General features: G+C 42.5%; 1 protein-coding gene across 2 annotated transcripts in view; it reads right to left on the bottom strand.

Moving 5' to 3' along the window:
• SH3RF2 (SH3 domain containing ring finger 2) overlaps positions 1-27,162 on the bottom strand; it is a 110,070-nt gene that overhangs the window by 37,048 nt on the left and 45,860 nt on the right. For both annotated transcript variants that reach the window (XM_083357034.1, XM_083357035.1), the window contains exon 5: positions 26,733-27,059. In XM_083357034.1, the coding sequence (XP_083213160.1) occupies positions 26,733-27,059 (327 nt within the window). The remainder of the gene's footprint in view (positions 1-26,732; positions 27,060-27,162) is intronic.

Below are 27,162 nucleotides of genomic sequence, written 5' to 3'. Positions count from 1 at the left end.
ACCAAGGAGGCACTGAACAAGCAAGCCAGCATTGTAAAGGGCCAAGCAGACAAGAAGCGCCAACCGTTCTACACCCCAGGGGTTGGGGACTGGGTGTACTTGTCCACGAAATATTTGTGGCTGCAAATACCTAGCAAGAAGCTAGGCCCTAAGTACATAGGCCCCTTCCAGGTCACCCACATCATCAACCCGGTCACGGTGCGCCTCCGTCTGCCCAAGTTCCTGGGCAGAGTGCACCCCGTGTTCCACGGGAGCTTGCTAAAACCAGCTCCCGTTCCTGTCCGGGGGGAGTCAGTAGGCCCGGGGCCTGTGGGTAATGGGCAGTACGAAATACAGGAGATTCTGGATTCCAGGGTGCAGAGGGGCCGGCTGCAATACCTAGTGCTTTGGAAGGGATATCCGGCTACTGAGGCATCCTGGGTGGCGGAATCGAATGTCCAGGCCCCTAGGTTGGTTAGGGCGTTTCACCAGAAGCACCCTGGTAAACCCTCGGAAGGGGGTCGAGGGGAAACTACTGCTCTCCTTGGCGCATGTATAAATTCTGTGTCTTGCCTTCCAGGAGGAGCCTTGGTAGGAGGGGCCGACGGTCAAGCCCCTCGGACTCGACATCACAACGGGACACAGGGGAGCACGTGGAGCAGTATCCGTGCGGGTCAGGAGGAGATCCAGTCACGCCCACGCCCAACAGATGCGAGGCGGTCGAGAACAACCTCGGGCGATCACGCTGGAGCTGCGCCTGCCCAATCAGCTGTGCGGTGGCCAGAAGCGGGCCCCGGCAGTCGCGCAGGAGCCGCGCCAGCTCGATCAGCTGTGCGGCGGCCAAAAGCGAGCCCCGGCAGTCGCGCAGGAGCCGCGCCAGCCCGGTCAGCTGTGCAGTGGCCAGAAGCGGACCCCGGCAATCGTGCAAGAGCTGCGCCTGGCTGATCAGCTGTGCGGCAGCCCGAGACCATAGTAAAGCGGCTGGAAATGTCCATCGGCAGCCGCACAAGACCTACGGAGCCTCAACCACTACAGCCGGACGTTTCAGCCGCTTGCATACCGGCGGCGGTGCAGGGCGCTCTACAGCTGCGCTCGGACGACGGGGCCTGCCAGGGGGCTGCGGGTGTGGCACGGAATACTGAGTTGGTGGAGGGGAGTACAATGGGGACTTTAGAGTATGGGAGAGGGGGATGCTGGACTTACACCTTCCTTCACGCTGTATGGACCTCGGCGTCAGGGGGAGAAGCAGGGCGTGGGGCGACGGGATAGGGGGGTGGGGTCTTTATGCAGTTCAGGCGATGCTGGTCTGTGCGGGGAAGGGGTGGGGCTAACGGGTGGGGCTGTTGTTCAATTATTGGCAACGTTTAAAAGACGCGTTGGGGCGAGTGACTCCCAATGCTGACTTTGCAATTGCTTGGATATCCTGCTAGTAATGGTACTCTCACAGTCAACCGTACTACGTCGTCATTCTTGCTCGTGTTCTCCGGCGTAGACGGGGATGTGACACATTCATTATATTTGTTGTGTATTAAAATAATTTCATAGGGCAGTTATAAAAGGTTAACTGCTATTGTTAATTCAAATCCTTAATCGTCTGTATATATGTATTGCAAACCTGTGTTTGGGGGGGAATGTTTGCTTTAAATTCATCGGCTGCTGCCTAGTGGCGGTCCGTATAAATAGGAGTCAAGCGGCTGTTAGAGCCGCTTCTAGTGCTGATTGAATAAACAAACTGTTACTTTCACTCCCGTCTCTTCAATGCCTCACCGATTTCAGAATACAACAGTGGCGACAAAGGTGGGATATGCTGCTAAGGAAGAAAGAGCTAGAGGCCTAAGAGCCAAGAGTCACTAAGGGGTAAGAGCAGGCATCCCCCCTTCTGCTTGCCAGATCACTATCCTAAGGGATCCGTCCCTAGGATTTGCACAGAAACCCTTAGCAGCATAAGGCATTGAGAGACTTAGTAGCAGTTAGCTATGGTCAAAGTTGGCAAGTTATCCAAATTTGACATATTGCATCCAGAGCAATGGAGCTCTTATGTCTCCCGAGTCAAAAATTACCTGAGAGCAAACCAGGTCAGGGAAGACGGACTAAAGGCTGCAACATTACTGTGCATATGCGGCCAGGCGATTTTTGACATAGCAGCGAATCTAGTTGCCCCAGCCAGTTTGGAGTCAGTTACCTATACTGACTTAAAAAGAAGACTTAAAGAACACTTCGAACCAAGACTATCCATCATTGCCTGGAGTCATGCATTTGAGCAGAGAGAACAGCAGTTAGGGGAGTCAGCTGTTGAATTCATGGCTGCCCTGAGACAGACGTCCAGACTCTGTGAATTTCCAGATTTAGAGGATTGGCTCAGGGACCGACTGGTATGTGAAAAACAGATAATTACAGCAGAGGCTGTTTGCAAAAGAGACCTTGATGTTCCAGGATGCCTTGAAAGAAGTGATGGCAAATGAGGCCACTGGGGGAGCTGTCGAAGCTTTACGACCCTCAAAAAATTTCCCCAGCGAGCTAGCTGCTCATCATGAAGATTCAGAGAGAACCGACAACCCATACGAAGACATTGAGATTGACCGGGTGCAGAAGTTTCTAAGAAGAAGGCAGCAGCCACTTGACAAAGCAGCCTTCTTCCCTAGCTGTGCTGGTTGCAGAGGATGGCACCAGTGCTAAGAATGCAGGTTTTGTACAGCTGTGTGCCAAGCATGTGGCAAACAGGGCCACATCGCTATCGTCTGTAAAGGTCACCAGAGGGAATCTCCACCCGTACACTTCCCCAGGAGAGGTAAAGGGACCCCGGGGCAAAACAGAGTAGGATATTGCTCCAGAAGGAGGAGCATTCTGAGAACACAAGCCCATCACCCCCTAAAAGAAAAGCTTGGACTGAGAGTCAAGCTACAAGGAGTTCCATGCTCAATGGAATTGGACACTGGTTCAGCCCTGTCCATAATCTCCTACAAAACTTTCAGTTACATCTGCAGACATGGCGGGAAACAAATCAGACTCAAGCCATCAACTCTAGTGTTGACAGATTTTCAAAATTCCCATGTAGCGGTTAAAGGCGAAGCCACTTTAAAAGTAAAGTTCAAAGAGTTTTAGGTTCCCTTCAACATTTTGGTAGTCAAAGGCCAGCACACAAGCCTGATTGGCCTAGATTGGTTTGATGCCCTGGGCATCCATGTGACTGGCATCAACAGAATTCAAACAGCAGATTTGGCAGCTTTCTGCCAGGAATTTGCTGATGTATTCAGCCCCAGCTTAGGCAAATACAATGGAACACCAATCACCCTCCACCTTGATCCAACCATAACCCCAATCAAGATCAAGCCTCGCAGAGTGCCTTTTGCCCTTAAATCCAAGATAGATACAGAACTAGAGAAGTTAGTGAAGCAAGGTGTGCTGCAACCGGTAGATAGCAGTTTGTGGGAAACCGCCATAGTCACACCAGTTAAAGCAAATGGTGAAGTGCGCATCTGCGCTGATTATAAGTGCACTATTAATAAGGCACTTCAGCATACATACCCAGTACCTGTAGTTAGCCACATCCTGGAATCATTACAGGGAGGTCGCTTATTTGCAAAATTGGACCTGGCACAGGCATACCAGCAACTGCCTGTGGATGATGCCACTGCAGAGGTTCAAACAATAATTACCCATAGAGGGGCATTCAGGGTTCGTCGCCTGCAGTTTGGGGTCAGGATAGCCCCAGGGCTTTTTTCAGAGCGTGATGGAATGCACGCTCAAAAATTTTCCAAGTGTTTGTCCTTATTTTGACTACGTTCTAATTGCTGGGGAGTCAGCAGAAATATTAGCAGAACTTCTAAGAGTTGTTCTTCAGTGCTTCCGCGAAGCAGGGCTGAAGCTCAAAAGAGACAAATGTCAAATAGGTGTGAACTCCACAGAGTTCCTGGGATTCTGGATAGACGCTGCTGGAATCCACCCTGCTGACTCAAAGGTTAAGGCTATTCAGCAGGCTCCCAGACCTAAGTCAAAGGGGGAGCTGCAGCCATTTTTAGGGTTACTCAATTTCTATCATGCATTCCTTCCTCATAAGGCTGCATTAGCAGAGCCTCTATATAGGCTCCTGGATAAAAGGGCACCATGGTAGTGGACTAGCATCCCTGAAAATAGTTTCAAAGCAGTCAAATCACTGCTGACTTCAGACTCTGTGTTAACACATTTCAATGAAAAACTGCCTATCAGTATTGCATGTGATGTTTCATCGTACAGGATAGGAACAGTTTTGAGCCATTTAATGGCTGATGGGAGGCAAGCTCCCATAGCATATTACTCAAGGACATGCAGAAAGAAACTACATGCAAATTGATAAGGAGGCATTAGCTATAGTGGCAGGAATAAAGAAATTCCATGATTTCCTTTATGGTTGCCTATTTACAATCTTCACAGACCACAAGCTGCTTCTAGGTCTGTTTACTGCAGACAAGCAAACCCCTCAGATCCTCTCTCCAAGGATGCTGAGGTGGTCAATCTTTATGGCAGCCTACAGTTACAGGCTAGTCCATAAGCCTGGCAAGGAAATGGGCCACACTGACTCACTCAGCAGATTGCCCCTGCCTAATTCAGAACCAGACCCCGCACCTGCTGCATGCATCCTGGCAATCCAGGACCTGCCAGAGTCTCCCCTTCATGCAGGGGATGTGGCTACTGAAACAGCCACTGACAAAACACTCAATCATGTTTTGAACTGGGTGCTGAAGGGGTGGCCAGAAGCCAGTCCTGGGACAGAATTTCACAGCTTCATCAGAAGACAAGATGAGCTATCAGCATACAAGGGCTGCATTGTATGGGGAAGTCAAGTTATAGTCCCACACACATTAAGAGCAAGAGTCTTAGAATCTCTGCATGAGGGACATCCTGGAATAGTAAGGATGAAGGCACTCACGAGAAGTTACCTGTGGTGGCCAGGGTTGGATCAGGATATACAGGCTCAAGTGAAAGAATGCCAGGTTTGCCAGCAGACTAGACCCCAGTACATCGCTGGGAAACCACGCAAACCCCCTGCTCTAGGATTCACATAGACCATGCAGGACCCTTCCAAGGACAGGCATTCCTCATTGTAGTGGACAGTTACTCCAAGTGGCTTGAGGTAGCACCTGTCCCTACTATGACTACTGACAGGACCATCCATGAACTGTGCAGAATCTTTGCCATGCATGACTTACCTGATGTAATTGTGTCAGATAATGGGGCACAATTTACTGCTGCTGAATTTCAGTCCTTCTTAAGGACTAACATGATTAGACATGCTACCTCAGCCCCCTTTCACCCGGCCTCAAATGGCCAAGCAGAACACATGATCAGAATGACCAAGGAGTGTCTGGGGATTGGCATCATTGGCTGGCAGACTTTCTGCTCTGCCAGCATACAACCCCCTGCACATCAATGGGTCACAGCCCAGCGGAACGGAGATGGGGACATCGGCTGACCACAAAGCTGGACCATCTCCATCTGGACTGAGTAGCATCAGAAACAGCACAGCCTAAGCCCCCAAGGAATTTGCAAGTTGGCAACCAAGTTTGGGCAAGGAACTATGGACAAGGGGCACTGTGGGTGGTAGCTGTGGTTTGCAAGGCTTCAGGACCACTGTCATATGAAGTGGTATTGGAAGATGGTTGGGAGGTTCGCCACCACATTGATCAATTGCGCCAGCGGCAGGCTAATCAAACCCTGGCCGCCGACAGAGAGGAGAGCAGGGAGCTGCCTGACAGCTGCGATGCACCTGAGTCTCCTGGGTCTTGTGAGAGTCACAGACACATGCAGGATGACTTAACCTCGGTTGAGTCACCACAGAATGGAGGAACTGCACCAACAGAACTTGCTTGCGGACCTGTTCCCCAGTCTTTCCAGAACTGCTTCGTCCACAGACATGAGCACTGATCGTCCCGGCCAGATCAGCCGATGAGACACTGGTCTACCCGAAGTGAGTCAAAGAGCCCTGGTCTACCTAGCCAGTCAAAGGGGCTGGTAGACCAGGAACCTCTGGTAGTGATGCGCCAATCAGAACCTGCCTATTTACAAGACTATGTACATTTCCTTGATGTGTGAGTTATCTAGGGGGAAGGGCTGTTGTGTATTAATGTAATTTCATGGGGCAGTTATAAAAGGTTAACTGCTATTGTTAATTCAAATCCTTAACCATCTATATATATGAATTGCAAGCCTGTGTTTTGGGCGGGAATGTTTACTTTAAACTCATTGGTTGCCGCCTAGCAGTGGTCCGTATAAATAGGAGTCAAGTGGCTGTTAGAGCCACTTCTGTGCTGTTTAAATAAACGAGCTGTTACTTTCACTCCCATCTCTTCAATGCCTCACCGATCTCAGAATACAATATTATTCATGCAGCTCAAGACAATTCCTCTTCACTCAAAGCAGCCCAACAAGCCAAAAGGCTGGATACCCATATTCGTCTAAAGCATTCTGCAATGTCCAGATATCTGAATGCTTGAATGGTGTTGGGAATGGGATGGATTTCTGAGAAAACCCAGACCTTCTGAGTTAGGAAAAGACAGTGGAGAAGCACACACAGATGTTAGATTGTAGGCAGAAATGACTGTAGGCAGATCATTAGAAGAACCATCTGATTTTGTGGAAATGGGATATTCTCCTAGGAAATGAACCATTTGAATAGAATAGGATAGGATAGGATAGAAAACTTCATTGTCACTTTAAATGTACATTAATCAGAATATATGAATCTAGGTTTATGAGATCCCACCTTTCATTGTTCATGCAAATAAACCATTCCCATTTCTGTAAAATACGTTTGGGCATAATCTGAGAACCTGCACTTCAACAGCCACCAATTTTTCAAAATTTGACCCCTCCCCCCAAAACAATGGAACCCACACTGGAACCCACACTGAAATTCACATCAGGATTTCATGATGTGAAAGAGAAAAACAAAGGAGCAGCCCTTTGTTTTAAAGAGGTACCCAAAATAATACATGACTCATTGAACTCACCTGTTTCCGTTTGTTCTCGTGAGATTTTATTACTACCTATGCATAATTGTAGCTAGCAGCAGGCTAAGGACTACAGTATTAATGCTTCAGTGCTCAAATAACTCAATGCCAGAATGGCAATTTTGATGCCATGATATAGAATTATACAAGAGATTGTGTGTGTGTGTGTGTGTGCGCACGCACACACACACACACAAAACACTTCCTATTGATGGAATGAACGAAATGTGGGATCGATGTTATACTAGCAGAATTATTTTCGGAAATATGTGCATGTGGATACAGGAGTTTACTTAAGAATTACTGACCAGCAAAGGGGTAAAATTGCTGCTGCCGGTGGCAATGGGAAATAATTATAGTGGAATATAGTTGGATGCCAAGATTATTGTCTAACATGTAATCTTTCTCCCTTCTGTCCTTTTTCAATACTTTGAGTCATTTCCTCAAAAAAGAAATGCAAATTACCTTCATCCTCTTGTTGATGTATTTATTATTCAATCCCAAATTTCATACTAGTCTAATACTAAGGTAACATCAGGGATCTCATTTTGTGTTGAATTTGAATTCACAGCAGGTCAAGATAAGGCAGTCTGCTCTGCATTCTGCATCAAAGGACAGTAAAGTGAAATTTTGGAACCACTTTGCAAAGAATATATACAGGTAAGTCCTAGACTTACAATTGCAATTGAGCCCAAATTTTTTCTTGCTAAGTGAGATACTCATTAAGCAAGTTTTGCCCCATTTTAAGACCTTTCTTGCCACAGCTGTTAAGTTAATAGTGCAGTTGTTAAGTGAATGCGGCTTCCCCATTGACTTTGCTTGTCAGAAGGTCACAAAAAGGTGATGGCATGACCCTGGGACACTGCAGCCATCATAAATGTTGAGTCAGTTGCCAAGCGTCTGAATTTTGATCACGTGACCGTGGGGATGCTGCAATGATCATAAGTGTGAAAAATGGTCATAAGTCTCTTTTTTCCCTGGTGCCACTGTAACTTTGAATGGTCACTGAGCAACCTGTTGTAAATCAAGGGCTACCGTACTTCTAAAAGGTAAAGGTAAAGGTTCCCCCGCACATGCGAGCTAGTCATTTCCAACTCTAGGGGCCGGTGCTCATCTCCGTTTCAAAGCCGAAGAGCCAGCGCTTGTCCGAGGACGTCTCCGTGGTCATGTGGCCGGCATGACTAGACACCAAAGGCGCACGGAACGCTGTTACCTTCCCACCGGAGTGGTCCCTATTTTTCTACTTGCATTTTTTTTACGTGCTTTCGAACTGCTAGGTTGGCAGAAGCTGGGACGAGTAACAGGCACTCACTCTGTTACGCGGCACTCGGGATTTGACCTGCCAAACTGCTGACCTTCTGATTGACAAGCTCAGCATCCTAACCCACTGAGCGGTGTGTCCCTTTTACCGTACTTCTAGGAATATTTAAATTGTGCAGAATGTTTGTCTTCCAGTCTATAGAATTCAGGTTTTCTTCCAGACATTCAAAAGACGTTGGCATTAGAGTAGGGGGAAATATCAAGTTTTTAGTTCTCTTTTTCAGGAAGCATTTCAGAGTTTAATTCATTATCCTTATTATTGTATTACCTTGATAAGAATGAAATAAACTCATATTCACAACGGGCAAAAATAACAGGCGCAGCAATGGAAAGATTTATACACTAGGCAATACTCTGGCTTATGCAGTACACTTTTTTTCAGTAGCCAATAGCCATAGGGCACAGGAAGCCTGGTAGTTAAAAATGCCATTGGAAGAACGGGGGATGAAATTTCAGTGTATCTTTCCCTGTTTTGGGGTAGTTTAGAAGAATCTGTAAAACGTTAATGCCATTAAACTGTCAGAGGCTTCATGCAGCTATTTTATCTGCTTTCCCATTGAACCCTGGCAGAAAACTTTGAATTTAAGTCACTCAAGCTTAAGGACCCCCAAAAGAATCAATCTAACATAGTCACTGCTTTATTTCATTGGATATGCTCCATCACCTTAGAGGATCTTTTTTTGGTTAAGCCCAGAATACTATTTCAGAATAAAAAACGATTAGAGAAATGCTTGCTTGAATAAAGATGCCTAGATATTCTTCAATAAATATAATGTTATTTCTTAACAATGCCATATAGCAAAAATTAGAATAGATGTTCACAGTTCTTTCATACTAAATAGACCAATATTTCAAAGATGTGATATTGTGTCTGTTTTTAACAGACTGGATGAGACAAAATGAATGGCAAGTGCACCGTCTTTCTTTGTTTTACTTTTAATTAATTATGCCAAAGGTAAACCTACATAGAAGTAATCAATTTTTCTATTCAGTGTCTCTAGAAATGAAATGAAAATGTCTTCATTTCCAGGAGTGATTTGAGGAAAGAATTTACACAACAGGGAAGAACAATGAGTCACAACAGTAACTTCATAGCTGCCTTAGTAGTGGCTTAATTTTAAACCTCGAGGACCACCTGCTGCCGGCGTCAACTCCCCTCCGCCCTGTGCGTGCCCACAGAGAGGGCCTCCTCAGGGTGCCTCCAGTCAGGGAATGTCGACTGGTGGCCCCCAGGGGGAGGGCCTTCTCTGTGGGTGCCCCGGCACTATGGAACCAACTGCCGGTTGAGCTCCGGATGGCATCGGACCTCCGATCCTTCTGTCGCGGGTTGAAAACCCACTTGTTTGAGTTAGCTGGTCTGGCCTGAAGGGGAATTTGGGTTTTTTAATTGGTTTTATTATTTTACTATTGCTGTATTTTAATTGGGCATGGTTTAATTTTCTTTTAATTTTTGTATACCTATTTATATATGCCCTGTGAACCGCCCTGAGTCCCTAGGGAGAAGGGCGATATAGAAATCCAATAAATGAAATGAAATGAAATAATGAAATAAAATGAAAAATAAAGCACCTATCATTTCACAGTAGATACCTTCTCCAATTGAACTTTATTTTCCATTCCATTTCCATTTTTAAACTGATAGCACAAGAGTGATTTAACAAATTAATTAATTAATATCCCAAAGGTGCTTTTTCAAAGCTGCACAAGAAACTTCTTGGATGAGAAGCGAAACATCTTCAAGAGAAACAAAATCCAGCTGCCTTTTGAAAAAGCACCTCTGGGACAATTATGACCTGGATGATTGAGAATTTCCATAGACAAATTAATTAATAGGGAGAATTTAAGGGAGAATAATTTTGGGGCAGGATCTGATTTTTGTTTATGGTGCTGTTGATGTTGGATTTTCAATACCCCACTCTTTTGCACAAGTCAATGCTGTTGGGTTCCCAAATTCCATATCTTATTTCACCCACTTGGATATAGAAAAGAGAGAATCCCAAATTTCATACTATAGCTTACTACTGAATATGTTTGTTTTGTTAAGCTTTGGGTGAGCCACTAATAGTATTTTCCTCTTGTCCATAAATAATGATAATAATAATAATAATAATAATAATAATAATAATAATAATAATAATAATAATTCTTTTACTGATTCGATTTTAGTTTGAAGATTTCTCCTCCTTGTCTGGTCAATACTCAGGTTTTTTTAGCCTAATTATCTCAATCCAAGTTTTGTTTGGGCAAACTCCAGGTCACAGTGGAAGACAGTGGAACCTGGCTTGCTGTAGTCCATGGGGTTGTGAGGAGTCAGACACAACTTAGTGAACGAACAAGAACATTTGTTTTCTTCTGCAACTCAGATGGAATTGCTTTTGCCTCAAAGAAGGAAAGAAAAAAACTACTGGAATGTTTTCCAGACCAAGTGCTTTCAGCATAAGGATGAGCAGCTGAAAACCAAAAGGAACAAAATAGTTGTGAGCGTTGCTGGCTTAGGTAGTTAGGAAGTTTCTATCATTCACAGAAGCAATGCTTCATCTTTGAGGTGTAAGAAGCCCTGAGGCAACGAGCACATATCTTCTAGAGTTTTACATGACAGCCTCAATTATTTTGAATATAGATCCTTTTCCTCATTTCCTGTCCAAAGGAAACAGGCTGTTTTGGAAATACACAGGTTATTAATACATGTTCACAAAGCCTTTAGGTGTCGCTCTCTCTTGACTTGTGCTTCTTAACCTAGCATTTTAGAAATTATGTAGAACATAAAGTGGAAAGGAGAATAAGGAAAACAAAAACAAAAACAACAGGACTTGTCAAGAAAATACAAGGCAGACAATCATACCACAGACAACAAGAACATAGAATCGTAACCACTCAAAGCAAAGGAGAGAGCAACACTCTCAAAAACCTGCAGGAAGTTCAAACCATGATTATCTTACTAGCAGATACAGCCTTAACTATAGTTATTATGGACAAATCACAATATATACAAAAGGCCAAAGAATTAGTGGAAGGCAAAAAAAACCTACATCCCAGTAAACACCAACCCAATTCAGAAGTTTGGCAACCTGATCAAAAGAACTCTTAACGACCTAACCAAGAAAGGTTAAATCACAAAAGAAGAACAGCGGCAGATGAAAAGCAATGGACCCCTCCTCCCATGCTTCTATGGATACCCAAAAATGCACAAGTCCAACATACCGCTTCATCCAACTGTATTAGTACCAGAGATCCCAAAATGCAACATAGCGAAAGAACTTATAAAAAAGCTTGGACATTTCATATTGGGGAGTAAACGTTCTATTAATCTTCTACCAGAGTGCTCCAGAAAACCAAAGACTTAATAATAAAAAAGAGGTTATGGTTTCATTTGATGTCATAGCAGTCTTTACAGACTCAGAACTAGCAAAGGAACCCATAGCAGTTGTGTTACATAACACACTTGACCTAAGTACACCACACATTTGATCTAATCAAATACATTAAGTTCAAAATACCCAGAATCATGGACCTCATCAACCTCTGCCTTACTATCTATTTTCTGTTTGATGGACAAATACACCAACCAATCACAGAATCACCCGTGGCATCACTATTCTCAAGACTCATAGCAGAGACTAGGCCTTTTTTTTTTGTCATAGAACACCCAGAACAGAGTTCCGGCACCTTTTTTGGATGGAACCTTGTAGGGTAGGCAAGGTGGGTTGTATGACATGTGTGAGTTCCGGCACCTTTTTTTTTTAACAAAAAAAGCACTGGCAGAGACTGTAATGCAGTGTCTAGAAAAATATCATTCCCAAACATACAACCAGAAGTACGGACTGGCATGTAGATAACACATTTGTTATAATAAAAAAGGGGCAACTAGAGAAGACACATGAAATAATCAACATCTTTAGAGGAATAATATTGATAAGGAAAGAAGAAAACAACAGAATACCCTGTCTGGATATCCTCACCAGCAGAGAAAATGGTGGCAAATAGAAACACAGGTTTATCACAAACCACCCATACGAGCCAAATGCTTCATTACCAAAGTAACACCCCAACCTCCCACAAGTGTTACATAGAACATTATTCAAATGATCACAAATGCACTGAGGCAACCCAGAATATTAGAAAATGGAAACAGACTGTCTATACCAGAGGTCCCCAATCTTTTGGACACCAGGGACCAGTTCTGTTGAGAGAGGTTTTTCCGAGGACTGGAGGGGGCGTGGTTTTGTGTGCTGCCTGCATCAGATGGATGGGGCTTTGCTTGTTTCTGTGGACCGGTGCTGGCATGCCACGGCCCGGTACTGGTCCACAGACTGGGGGTTGGGGACCCCTGGCCTATACAACATCTTCCAATAAAATGGATATCCAGGCAACTTTATCAAAAAGTGTCCGACTACGCAACTCACTACAGCACAACCAACAGAAGCTATGAAAAGGGAAACATTACCATATATTAAAAAACATCTCAGAAACAACCCACAGACTGTTACATCAACATGGCATCACCGTTGCATGCAATCCAACAAAAGTCCAAGAAGTAAAAATATGAGCCATTTAAAACATACAATGTAAGGACCGTAACAGTCTTTATTGATTTATTTAACTTATTTATTTAATCTGTTTGCTGCCCATCTCACTGTGAGGAAACTCTGGGCAGCTTATAACATTAAAAGCAATAAAAAAGTTGCCTGTGTAAGTAACTAATAACAATAAAAATTATGAATAAAAGATGGGAGGGGGAACAGGATGCACAATGGGTGGGATGTGGGATCTTATTTTGGTCCATCAACCACCTCCAGTGTGATTCTCCCCCATTGAAGCCCCATTTAGCAGTATAAATCAGCAGAATAGTAGCAGAGCACATCCATGAACACTAACTGGCAGTAAGAAGACACTATGAAAACTGCTTAATTTCACAACACATGCACAGACTTAAAGATAGTTTCAACTGGGAAACTGTGAGCATCCTTAGACCGAGCTAAATCCAAAAACATTAATTCCTGGAAGCTCAGCACTCAGGCAAATTGGTCATTTACAGGCACATAGAGATTAATCACATTTTCACATCATTCAAAAGAATAACACAGCTAAAAATGAATAAAAAGAGCTGAACATCTCCTAGCCAGCAATACACACCCAGGTAAGCAGGAGTTAATATCAGGAGCAACACCAGACAAACAATCAAGCAGTAAGCAAATACCCTAAAGCAGGGGTGTCAAAATGCTGGCCCATGGGCCGGATGCGTCATGCCAAAACCATGCCCATTTCCAGCTCTGGCAATGGGGAAAAAGTTGCGATACATCGTGACATGCCACGTGATATGGCGAGTTTGACACCCCTGTCCTAAAGGAACTGCCAATTCAGACAAACAATCATTAAAAACAGCCTAATCAAGGAACTACCAAGGACCAAACATCACAACCCCCCCCCCACACACACAATGACAGGAAAAGCTATTGTCAGTGGTGGGATTCAGCTGGTTTGCACCACTTTGGCAGAACTGGTAGCTAATTTTTTATTGCCCAGGCCCAGAGTGGACTTCCGGAAGCAGCATCCACACAGAGAACCGGTTGTTCACATATCTGAATCCCACCACTGGCTATTGTGTATAAACACAGAGAAAATTCAACCCTTTCTAACATTGAAGATGTTACCTAGCTGAGTAATGAAACATTTGCAAGAAAATAACTAAATTTAGAGAGCACCAAGGATTCCACTATCTGGAGAATAATCTAAAAATGCAAAGAGGGTAGCAAAGAAGCATTGCTTCTTTTTTATTTTGTTCTTGTTACAGCTTCCTCTTCTCTCTGCCCTGATTATATTCCACTGCAGTCTTCCCCAATGATATGTAGCTCCACCCCAATAGGAACTGCTTAAGTCCAGGCCCTTCCTCCCCTCCAAGTGGCCACCAGCTCAAAGAGGTCATTCACGTTGGCGCCTTTTCCTAACAGGGTACGTAACACGGTGGTATTCAGTCACGATTGGCAGCCATGCACATGGGGCAGTGATGGTTGCTCTCTCTCCATGGTGACTCATGTGGGATGATGGTGGCTGATCTCAGGCAATAATAACTTACAGGGAAAATGGTAGTCAATCTCTAATGTCAGCAACTTGCCCAGAATGATATTAATCAGCCTCTGGTGACAGCAACTTGCCTAGAATGATGGCGGTCAGTCTCTGGTGGCAACAACTTGCCCAGGACGATGTTAATCCATCTTTGATGATAACAGCTTGCCTAGAACGATGGCAACCAATCTCTGGTGCTGGCAGTGGGCTCCATTGTCCGCTCTCCTCACCCCTCTTTGACCTCACTCCATGAAATCCCAATTTTATCTCCTCCAGCTGATCCTATCAAGAAAAAAACCCCTTACCTCCCACTAAAAGACATATGTCAAACTCTTCCCTAACTCTCCCTCTGCCTTACTCCAACGAGGGAAAGGAATTAAAACTCTCCAAACTACCCTCTCTCCCTCTCTTCATCTGGCCTGCCCGCAACAAAGGAGAAAGAAAGAATAAAATTTCACCTTTCCCCACCTCTCACTCTCTGCCTGGCCTGCTTCAAGCAAACAGCTCTGGCAAGCTTCTCTCTCTCTCTCTCTCTCTCTCTCTCTCTCTCTCTCTCTCTCTCTCTCTCTCTCTCTCTCTCTCTCTCCTGCTTCCAGCAAATGGCTCAAGCAACTACTCTCACCCTCCATCCTCTCTCTCTCTCTCTCTCTCTCTCTCTCTCTCTCTCTCCTGCTTCCAGCAAATGGCTCAAGCAACTACTCTCACCCTCCATCCCTCCCTGCCTGACCTGCTTCAAGCAAACAGCTCCAGAAACTACTTTCACTCTCTCTATCCCTCCCCCTCTCATCCAGCTTGCCTGTAACAAAGCAAACAAACAAACACAAAACCCCCAGCTTCTTACTCTCTCTTCAATCAGCTGACTCAGAACAGCAAGCTCCACCAAGCCTTCAGTCTTCTTTCCTTCTATCTGCTTCCTCCTCCTTTTTCTTCCTTCCTCTGAAACATGCCCCACGGCCAGACCCATGGCAGCTGCCAGAGCTCCTCGTCTTCCTGCCTAATTGGCAGGGCTCCCGCAAAGCCTCTCAGCTGGCCCCATTCTCACCCCAACTCCACTACAGATATAACCACTGAATCACTTCCTAAAACAGGAATAGATGTCTCTTATGTTCATACAACCCCCCAGGCTCCATTTTGTGGCTTCAGAGTACTTAGGATTGGATTCAGAAATTCAATGGTCAGTATCTTTGTTGCTGTTTGCCACTAAATATCCTTCACAACTTAGAGCTTGAGATACCAAGAAAAAAAAAGTGACTTTGAGAATGAAAACGGTCATCTTACCCTGAATGATGAGGTCCACGATTGGGATTCTCTTTTAAAATGGGTATAATTTATACATCCTATCTCATAATAATGTGCTGGTTAGTCTCATAAGTAATCTTTAAACCATAGTAGTTAACAAGAAACACTGCACTTCTAGTCTATAGAAGCAACTGCAATTCCTCATCCACAGAATTTGGGAAGTTAAGAAGGTCCTAGACAATGTTGAGTTTTACATATTTCTAGCTCTTCTGTATTTAAACATCTCTTCTTCCATTGTTTAATTAACTAGGAAAAGATGGAATCCTTGTTGGATTCACCTAAAATTCTCTGCACCCAATGTTGATAGCATCTGAAATCCTACAGTGCAAGATTAACACATCATTTCTTAAATCTATGTTCCATGGATTCATTACTGCTTACTCCACAAGTAGTGGGATTAGGACTGTACTCCAATTTAATCCTACTCAGTGTTTTTCAGATTAGAAACTGGTACTCAGGATGAATTTGTCTCTTGTCTGCACGGAAGGATTAACTTGGCTTTCTGCCTCTCCCATGTTATTTGTATCAATGCATTGTCACTAAAGAGGAGAGAATAAAAACCAAGATGAAAAAAATATTCAAAGAATTAAATGCAGCATTATGTTGCCCATTACCCTAGGATTAAAGTATTTTGATTAATATAATTTAGTTGTGAATATACATGCATAGACTTGAGTTTATTCGTTTTGAAAAAGTTCCACTAGGCTGAAGTCCTATACAAGATTACTACTAGTTAATCCTATTAAAATGGGCATGTGCATTTTAGGCAGCATTGTATACAATAGGCAGGATCCCACTAGCTATGATAAACAGAAGTGTTACTGGGGAATGCAGTAAACTATAGTAAATATAGATGTCTTAGCTTTTAAATTAAGTAGGAGTCTCATCTAAGTATTTACCCAACCTGGCCCTGCTTAGTTTTTTGAGATCCACCAAAACTGGGCTGCTAGTTAAACAGTGATGGAGGATCAGATTGGGCAAATACTTAGATGGGAGAATAGGAAATTTTAGGACTATAGGCCACGGATCTTCAAACATGGCCCTTTTATGACTTGTGGACTTCAACTCCCAGAATTCCTCAGCCAGGTACGCTGGCCAAGCTTGAAGACCTCTGCTATAGGCTAATCTGGGAAGTAAAAAAAAACCCTGAAAAGAAGACAGTTGCAAACAATTTCTTTTTCTTTTTTAAAGGGTTTTATTGGTTTTTATAAGGATGGGGAGGAAAAAAGTGGGGGTGGGGATTGGGGTTAGAATACAGGGAAGGTTGGGCTAGGGATTGGGGTTTCCCCCGATAACATTCAATCTTTGACAAACAGCATATTGTCTGGGTACATGTATATAAATGAGAATATTAGAGTTAATGATTGATAGCAATAGTATAGTAAAATAATAAAAAAATATGAAGTTTTCAATCCATTATATTTTTCTTACTAAAATACATTGAAAAATACATATCGCCTTCCTTTCTCTCTAATTCAGTTATCTAGCCACTGATAAAATTTAGTCCAAGTTCTATAGTAAACTGAATCCTCTTTCTGATTAATCTCTAAGGTTAGTCTATCCTTTTCAGTTGCAAACAATTTCTATCCCACTGCCAAGAAAGCTAAAGCCCTAACTGAACTTGATTCAAGGGAGAGTTTAATAACTGATGTAATTGCCAATGAAATGGCAGGAAATTTGGGCTATTCTCTCAGAGTGTTTGAGGTTTTCTACTGGCTGTCAAGCAGAAATTTCACCTCATATTAATCTGTCTCCTTTGACTTTCACCTGGGAGAAGAGATGTGACAGCTAATCAAAGTAGGCGAATGCTCTAATCAGAAAACAAATCGCAGTTTGTAAGAGGTTACTCTTGGGATTTCTGAATCTAGAGCAGATATAAGGAGCCATAGCTAGTGTTAATTAAACAAAAGGGCTGCCATGGCCAAGGATTAAGAATTGATGAGATAACTCCCCCTCTCTTGAAAGAATGATCTTCAGATTACAGTAATGAGATTGATAGACCTTTGGGCATTGGTATTTCATCTTCAGGCATCTCTCCACAGCCCAAAGTTATAGGAAGTTAAAACATTACTTTTCAAAGGAATCTAAAATAAAGCAAGGTTGTACATTTTTAACACAATAACTATGTGAAATGAGTACTGGGATGATGACAGTTAATTTATCCCTCTTTGTATTAAAAATACACCATGATGTAATTTGTATTTCTGAAAATAGTGTTCAAATGAGTGAAATTTGGCCACGGTTTATTATACAATGCAGTTTTTTCCATGAATTAGGGGAAGAGAATGATGTATACTGGGGAAGTTGCTTGCAAAAATGCACGTGCCATGAAAACATTTACATATTTTATAGCTAGAAGCATGCCTATGGATTTTTAAGTTGTTCAAAGTGATGAGGAAACCAGATGGGACTTGAACAAATGCTAATAATACGCTGAGTAAATCAGACTGACTCTTCCATCCTTAGGCAGTTTGACTTGTAACTACACAAACAAGTTAGGATGCAAACAAGACAATGTGTAACACTGATACATTTCCTGGCCAGTAATTTGTTTTCTCTTTTTTGCCTTTTCTGCATCCAATCTATTCTTTTTATGGAATGAATCCTTGAAATCTGCCTGTGAGTATAGCCTTCATAAAGATGGATATTCAGATGCATAATTTCATCTGTTAGGAAATCTGTACAGAAGTTCCTTGTACACAGTAGCTATTCCCTTCATCTCAAGAACAGAAGCTTTAGAGAATGTACCAACCAATGTATATCAATAAAAAAAGTTAACCATGCACCTGTTTACTTCTGAACAGATGTGTTATGGGGAGCCCACGTTGGTTGGGAAGACATGTAAACCAAACAAGACACTGACGTGCTGGAACATATCCCAAAATCACATTTTGTCTTATATGAAGTAAAGAATTAGCTTATGTTTTCTTCCCCTCAACATGAAAAAGAAGTATCTACTGAAACTATAACATGTGAGAGGTGGCAGCTTAATATTAGAAAGGAGATGAAAAGTGTAATTTGGAACTGAATCCAATGTGCAGAAGTAGCATCTGCTTTTTCAAAGACCCACATAGCACAATCCAGTTTGGGATTGTTCAGAATTAATCCCACTGAATTTACTCCATGCTAAGTGTTTATAAGATAGTATCTCTTCTAAATAGTTGCCAGGAATACTCCCCCCCAGAACATAATGAACTCAGTGACAAGAATAAACATGGATCGGCCTTCCTTTTCAGAGCAAAGTATAGCAGTGCAACCTCTTTTCAACTCAACCCAAAATCAACCATTTCCTCATTTCAACCATACCTATCACATTACTTTTACAAGACCTTCTTTTTTATCCCTGCTTAGAATCAGGCACCCACAGCTGTAATAAAGGAAAGAAGCAACATGTTTTTTATAAGCTATCAGTTTTTAAAGCTACCCTCCTTAACCCAAGCAAAAACTAAAGTCAAAACCAACCTCTCAAGAGACTCAAAGAAGCCCATGCATTCCAGTTGGAATCGGTTCCTTCAATCTCCAGCTGTGCAGTTGGGAAAACAGAAAAGCTCATTGCTCATCTGAGAAGAAAAAAACAATTTGCCCAGTCCACGCCCAAACCAGAGGAATGCATGAAAGGTCAAACATCACTTGAATGCCTCCAGGAAGTAAGCTTCCTTATTAACCTCAGAGGGAGCTGGCATTTGGAATTGGCATTTGGAGCTACCTGGATGAGTTTCACAATTCCTTTCCCTAACAATGCTGCTTTGTTTTGGCAGAAGGCCTGTGCAATAGGTAGAACGTCTGCTGAAGGTCTGTGTAGAGCAGGGGTGTCAAACTCAATTTCATTGAGGGCTGCATCAGCATTGCGGTTGCCCTCAGGGGGCCGGGTGGGTGTGGCCAGGGTGGGTGTGGCCTACTGGGTGGGCATGGCTAGAGTGTGTATGGCCTATTGGGTGGGCGTGGCCAGCCCTACATCGTTCGCATCAAGGGTGCCTATGGGGGCCTGGGCAGGAGTGGGACAGATCTGAGGGTCTCTGGCAGGAGGAGGGTCTCTGGGCCAGGGCCAAGGCAGTGGGGGCTGTTCCCTCACTGTTTCCAGGATGGCTTTGCGGGCCGCATGAAACCACTTCACAGGCTGGATCTGGCCCGCGGGCCTTGTGTTTTACATGTCTGGTGTAGAGAGTTAAGTGGTTAAGAAGTGAGGATGGCTTGCAACTCAGAGACTTTAGCGTGCATACATATGCACACAGAAGCAGCACAAGTACACATTATGATCTTGTGATCCTTTTTATAAGTACAAGCGATTTTGAGGGGATTAATCATAATAAATAATAAGTATTACGAGTGTCTCCTAAATTTTCCTTCCCTGTCCATAATATTTGCTTACAATCATATAAACAATAAATTTATTTATTTATTATTTATTTATTAATTTAATTTGTATACCGCCCTTCTCCCGAAGGACTCAGGACGGTGAACAGGGCAATACATAAAAACAAGATACAAAAATTAAAAATTATTAAAAAGTAATTAAACAGTGCCCGTAATAAATTAATACAGATTAAAAGTTAGAATCCATTTATAAAATCCAATCCCGTCCCATCAGGCCAGGCCAGCTTGTTTAAAGAGATGGGTTTTAAGATTGCGCTGGAAGGAGCAGAGATCGGGCGCCATCCGGAGCTCGACCGGAAGATGGTTCCAAAGCTCCGGTGCACCCACAGAGAACGCCCTCGCCCTAGGGGCCACCAGTCGGCATTCTTTGACCGGTGGCACCCTGAGGAGGCCCTCTCTGTGGGAGCGTACTGGGCGGAGGGAAGTTGACGCTGGCCGCAGATGCTCCCCAAGGTATTCCGGACCCATGCCATGTAGGGCTTTATAGGTCATTACTAACACCTTGAACCTCACCCGGAAGACAACTGGAAGCCAATGCAGCTCACGGAGCAAAGGTGTGACATGGGAGTGTTGGGAAACTCCCAACACAACTCTCGCGGCTGCATTCTGTACCAGTTGGAGCCTCCGAGTGGTCTTCAAGGGTAGCCCCATGTAGAGAGCATTGCAGTAGTCAAGACGAGAGGTCACGAGCGCATGAGTGACCGTATGTAAGGCATCCCAGTCTAGATAGGGGCGCAACTGGTGCACCAGGCGAACCTGGGCGAAGGCCCCCCTAGTCACAGCTACTATATGGTCTTCTAGGGAAAGCTGTGAATCTAGGAGGACTCCCAAGTTGCGAGCCCTATCTACAGGGGGTAATAACTCACTCCCCATAGTGAGGGGTGGGATATCCTGAATATCCCGAGATGCCGGTATGCACAGCCACTCAGTCTTGTCAGGGTTGAGTCGAAGCCTGTTCCTCCCCATCCAGACCCGGACCGCCTCCAGGCATTGGGACATCACGTCGAGGGCATCACTGGGGTGGTTTGGGGTCGAAATGAAAAGCTGGGTATCATCAGCATACTGATGATACCCAACTCCAAAACCACAAATGATCTCACCCAGCAGTTTCATGTAGATGTTGAACAGGAGAGGCGAGAGGACCGACCCCTGAGGAACTCCACAAACGAGAGGCCTCGCGGTCGACCTCTGCCCCCCTGCCAACACCGACTGCGAGCGTCCCAGGAGATAGGAGGAGAACCACTGAAGAACCATGCCTCCCACTCCCAATCCCCTGAGGCGCCGCAGCAGGATACCATGGTCGATGGTATCGAAAGCCGCTGAGAGGTCTAATAGGACTAGGACAGAGGAATATCCCGAGCCCTCCAGAGATCATTCACCAGCGCGACCAATGCCGTCTCCGTGCTGTACCCGGGCCTGAAGCCTGATTGGTACGGGTCTAGATAATTCGCTTCATCCAGGACCAGAGGGAGCTGATGCGCCACTACACTCTCAACAACCTTCGCAAGGAAGTGAAGGAGACCGGACGAAAGTTATTTAGCACAGCCGGGTCCAAGGCAGGCTTCTTGAGGAGAGGTCTTACCAAATACAGTTTATTGAAAACTAGATTCTGGATTGCTGCCTTGTGCCTTTTTGGAAGGCAGTTGATTTTACCTATTCATTTATTTCCCTATGAAGCCCACTACATTTATGAGGAGGGAATAGAATAAGATAGTATCAACCTCCCTAAATAATAATGGGGCAGGAGAGGAGGAGGAGGGCCATTGACTCAGTGTAGCCATTTGCTCCATTAGCTTCTACAACAGTGGCTCACAGCCTTTTGGGCACCAGGGACCGGTTCTGTGGAGAGAGGATTTTCCACGGATCGGAGAGGGCGTGGTTTCGCATATTGCCTGCTTCTCACAGATGGGTCTTTGCCTGTTTGCATGGCCCAGTTTCTGGCATGCCATGGCCCAGTGCCGTTCCACAGACCAGGTGTTGGGGACCCCTGTTCTACAAAGCATCTTGTTGTTACTCTGTCCATTCCCAGAGGATTCAAAAGTCAGCAGTCTCAGAGACATTTGCAACATTTAACTGAAGACTTAGCCTCAGGAACCCCCTCATTCCTTAATAGCTTTGGAATTTTGGAACACTGCAGATAGTGTTTACATTTTTCTGTAACATATCTTCAGAAATCAAGGTCTGTCTGAGGTCTGTACATGTCTCATAAATAGACCTTCTGTAACATGACTTTGTCTATTTATTTGGTTATCCCGATATCTTCTTAAGTATGTGATTAGTTTGTCTTCATTATCCTGTTGTGTTTGGCTCAGATATCATTATCTCTCACCATCAACATGTTACTCTTCTCCTTCTCCTTCTCCTTCTCCTTCTCCTTATTCTTATTCTTATTCTTATTCTTATTCTTATTCTTATTCTTATTCTTATTCTTATTCTTATTGTCAGGCATCCCAAGGCTGAAGTCAACTTGCTTTCAAATGCCTTTTGGTCAGAGAGAATGCCCATTATATTATTTAGAGGACATTATCTCCTAAAAAAAAATGATAAATAGCAATAAAGAACCAGAACCCCCAATTTTAGTATACCTGAAGGAATTCTTTATATTATAATGACATGATATATGGAAATATATTGAAATAAAAATGGCTATTGTGGTGGAATATGTTGTGGATTCTAAGAGGGGAGGGGCTGTATTCCAGAGAACCAAGACTGATCTCTTGATTGGGAGAAAGAGAATTAAGAATCTTCTTCCCCAGAGATTCTCAGAGTATATCTTTAATGATGCAAGCAATTGCTGTAGCTTTGCAAGATAGTTTAATAACAGTAAAGGAAACTGCTCTGAAGTAACTCTACATGTCTTTCTCGTTTTGGGGGTCCTGGTATTATTTCTATAAATATAAATAGATTTATTAGATATTTTCATAATTCTAATAGTCAAAATATGTACAAACAAAAATATATGCCTTGAAACTAAAGGCAATGCCTATATAATCAAAAGGGAACAAAAAGACTAGCACATATCCTTTCCACCAGCCCACACCCAGACAAGCAGGAATTAACACCAGACAAACTATCAATTATCCTATTTAAGAAACTTCCAAGAAAACCACACCCCCACCAACACTGGCAGAGCAAGCCACTGTACATAAACAGGGAGCAAATCCCACTTCACTTACACTGATAATGTTACCTAGTTGGGTAATGAAACATCTGCAAGCAAACAACAAATCTTTGAGAGGACCAAGAACTTCATAGTTCAACTCTAAGCCACACATATTCTTTTCTATTGGGATCTTTATATTGAATCATTTGGCATGATTAAGCTTGGAAATAATGTAAATTATTGTGTGCATTTAAGTAGTTTGCATCAAGATTAGCACAGCATAAAACTACAAGCTGCAACTGAAAAACAACAGGGAAATAGTTGGAAATTATCAGAGAGATAACCGGTTAATACTGTATATGAAGGATGTAAAAATGGGCAAACAATGCAAGCATAAGCAAGGATATATACACTATATGTCCAAGTGAACAACCCCATGTTCTACAGATGGCATACATCCCCAGCTTATTTTATGGCTTGGAATCTCTGGAATATAAGAGGAAGAATTATTTTAAAGGTTTGGGGGAAGTTAAGGTGCAATCTAAGGAACACAGTTTAGCCCTTAAACTCTACAGTCTTCCCAGTTGGGATGATTTTTCCCAATTGGAATAATTATATATTGCCTCTTAATTGCTCCATCTCAAAAAAAAAAAGGACTTGGAGCTTGCAAACTCTGATAATGTTCTGACATTATTTCTCACATTCTCAGCAGCCTCTGGCTGTAAGAAAATGATGTATCTTTATGCAGACTCTACAAGGAGCCTTAGACTATTATTTGTTTTCAGTAATGAGCTAGTTTTCATTCTCTATTACTCAGTTTGTTAGTACATCCTTTACTAAGTACATTTACTATTTACCCTAAACAATACCCATTCATGGATTGGGATCTAATTAGAAGGATCCATTTTTACTTTAAAGTAATAAGGCAAATGCTATTTTGAGGCAATGGGTTGAGGGAACTGTTCCAAAACAACTGAGGGACAGAACATCTGGCTAACCTCTTGCTGATGACCCAAATTCTACTAGTATATCCAGATCTGCATTCTTTATTTCTTAGTAAAGATAGCAACATTTAACCAAGCAATCACCACTCAATGTGGAGCTCCACTCAGTGGTAACTGAGATCATTATCTTCCCTCCATTTTTAATGGCCAATCTACCTGCTACTTGCATCCTCCAATCCTTCTTCCTCAACTTCTGGAAATAATCCCTTCAATCTCCACAGGTTCCACTTTTTAAGCAAAAGAGTGCTCTGAATTTATCCTGGAACTTATGTTTGGGAAAGTAGAAAAGACCAAATAGACAAATAACGCAATGAAAGTCTGATGTCAGCTGAGTTTGACCCTTGCTAACAATATGAAGTGATTTGCCACTGTTCTTTTATAGGATTTTCCCCCTCCTAGCTTCTCACTTTAGTAGACTCTTTGGGGTTTTCTGCTAATTTCTGAACATATCTGAACATAGATCACATCAGTCAAGTCTGGCTACCAGCTCTGACAAACAAATGCTTCAGGCCCTACTGGATTGGCCTGTTTCAAAGATCTTTTCTGTCTCTTTCCATTCTTCTGTATTTTGCTGAGTAACAAATATGCAGGAATGAAGTCAAATAATCTTTAATTTCTGTTCCTCCCTCACTCAGTGGTGGCTTTAAAGACTCATGACACAGATCTTTCCATGTTAATATGAGCAAAAAAAACCACCTTATTTTGAAAGAGACTTTGGGTTTTACAGAGAGGCTTAATGCTAGTGATTTACTTCTCTACATTTTACTGCTTGGTCTGATATATATCTCAACCCTCTTTAATCTTCATTAACATTGCTTGCTGGTTTTAAGAATTAAATCTCAGTGCTGAAACAGAAGAATGAGTAGACCTTGTGTTTGTTAATGTCACTGTTTATAGTCAAGTAAACTTTCTATGTAGCTTCAAAAAGGTAAGTTGATTCTGCAAGATGTAGAGAATATGTATGTGTAAAATAGTATGTATAAAACACTATTTTGCTATTTTCAATGGTATTCATGCCCACTGAAGTTTTGTAGAGTTGGAAGGATAAACAGGTAGTAAAAACTAATTCAGAGCAATCTTAGTCATTTGTAACTATGGCCTTTTTAAATAAAATAAATAAATAAATAAAATTCCAAATTAGGTAACTTAACAGTTGACACTACTGATCCTATTCTTATGCAATTTCTGGAATGAATTAGACAATGCTTTTTTTGTAAAAGAAAAAGGTGCCGGAACTCACACATGTCATACAGCCCGCCTTGCCTACCCTACAAGGTTCCATCCAAAAAAGGTGCCAGAACTCTGTTCTGAGCGTTCTATGACAAAAAAAGCCCTGGAATTAGGTAATTTTAGTATATAATATGCTGATTCAGTGACCTAAGATCTAAGCAGATGGGTAGTTTAATGGTTTAGTTAGTACATCTACCCTAAGAAATAACCAAATGATAAGCTAATGGCATATATTGACTAGTACTTTTTATTATGATTTTTTTAATAAATTCAGGAGATTGCCTTGTAAATTATCTAATTTTTGTACAGTTTATATAAAATTCTTGATTAATTTGGAAAATAGCACACATAGTTGTGAAAAATATAGCACCATATACAATAACGTCTTTTCAAGTTATCAAATGAATAAAACCATTCCTTGCATTACTTATGTGAGCTATAGAAAACACACACCAAAACCTTCTTAGTATCTATTCTCTAGAATAGAGGAGGTTAAATCTCTTGCACCCAATGGCTATGACTGCATAGACTGCAGTGGTAGGACATCATAGTAAATTTTTGCATCACTGTCCTATAGGGGATATCAGACATTAATAACCCTATTTATTTTGTTGTAGATTTCTGACATTTATAGTACTTGGATTTTTTTTCCTGCAGAAAATCATAAAACTATGCACTCATTATTTATCAGTTTGCAGATAAATTTTGGTGCTACTGCTAGGGGTATAAGGGCCCAAATGTTCCTCCACCAAAAAAGGGGGAGGGTCATGGACTAGATGTAGAGGACCCTCTTCTGCTCTAGAAAGTTTCTGGGTTTAGGTTTACTACCCTGACTGTTTTTCCACCAATAGATGATGATTTGTATTGGGATTTCATTTTTATTTTTTAATTCATTTTAAAAAAATCTTTGGTTTTGCTTTTTGATTTTATTAAACTATGTGACTTCATTTCAATCCATTTTATTGCCTTTTTGTTTACCATTTCGAGCACTTTAAATTGGAAAGAATGCTCACAAGTTTTACAAATAAAAAAATAAACTTGATGTGTAAACTTTGGTGAAGACTAAATTAAACTATAACAATGAACTATGTCCTGGGCCTCATTTGAGATAATGCGATGAGTTGGCCCCAGCTTCTTTCATCTGTTGCATAGCAGAGCATGAGAGAGAATTTTTTAGAAGCCAGAATTAATCCCTCCTTCCATGGCAGATAAAGTTTGCTTTTCAATTTGCTGTCTGGTAATCAAAAACACATCCTTAGATTGCCTACTCTTAAGTGTATTGTTTGTTTTACTTATCTTTTCCTTATGAGCAGCATACAATAGAGATTATGGAAAAAAGAAAGAACAAAATCATGAAAGAAAAGGAAAAGATACCTGGTCTGATATGTTATATGGGGCTTCTAATTTCTCTTTGTGCTTTGCAGTCACACAAGGGTTGCTAGAACTGATGAGCACAGGCGAGCTGATATCCAAAGTCTGCCTCCTTGTGGGTGAATGAACCATCCTGTTGAGGGTATTTAGGGCAGTTGTAATAGAGAACTGTCTCATGGTCTTCCTTCTAGATTCAGATCCTTTGCAGAAAGTGGGTGACTCTACACCTTTTGATCTAGGTAAGAACCTTTGTAAAGGAGAAGCACATTTCAGGGGAGAAAACTGGTAATGTTTGCTCCTTTGAAGAAGTTGCTGTGCTGCTGCATTTGGCTGGAAAAAAAACGGGAGGGAGAAAAGAGATGTGACTTTGTTGATAGCAATCCAAAGATTTTAAGTTGCAGAACTCCAGGAACTGCTTGAGTAGTTATCTCTA

This window comes from Vipera ursinii, assembly GCF_947247035.1.
Source record: "Vipera ursinii genome assembly, chromosome: 2".
NCBI lineage: Eukaryota > Metazoa > Chordata > Lepidosauria > Squamata > Viperidae > Vipera > Vipera ursinii.
The sequence above is the reverse complement of the archived record's forward strand: the minus strand, read 5'-3'. Positions and strand labels throughout refer to the sequence as shown.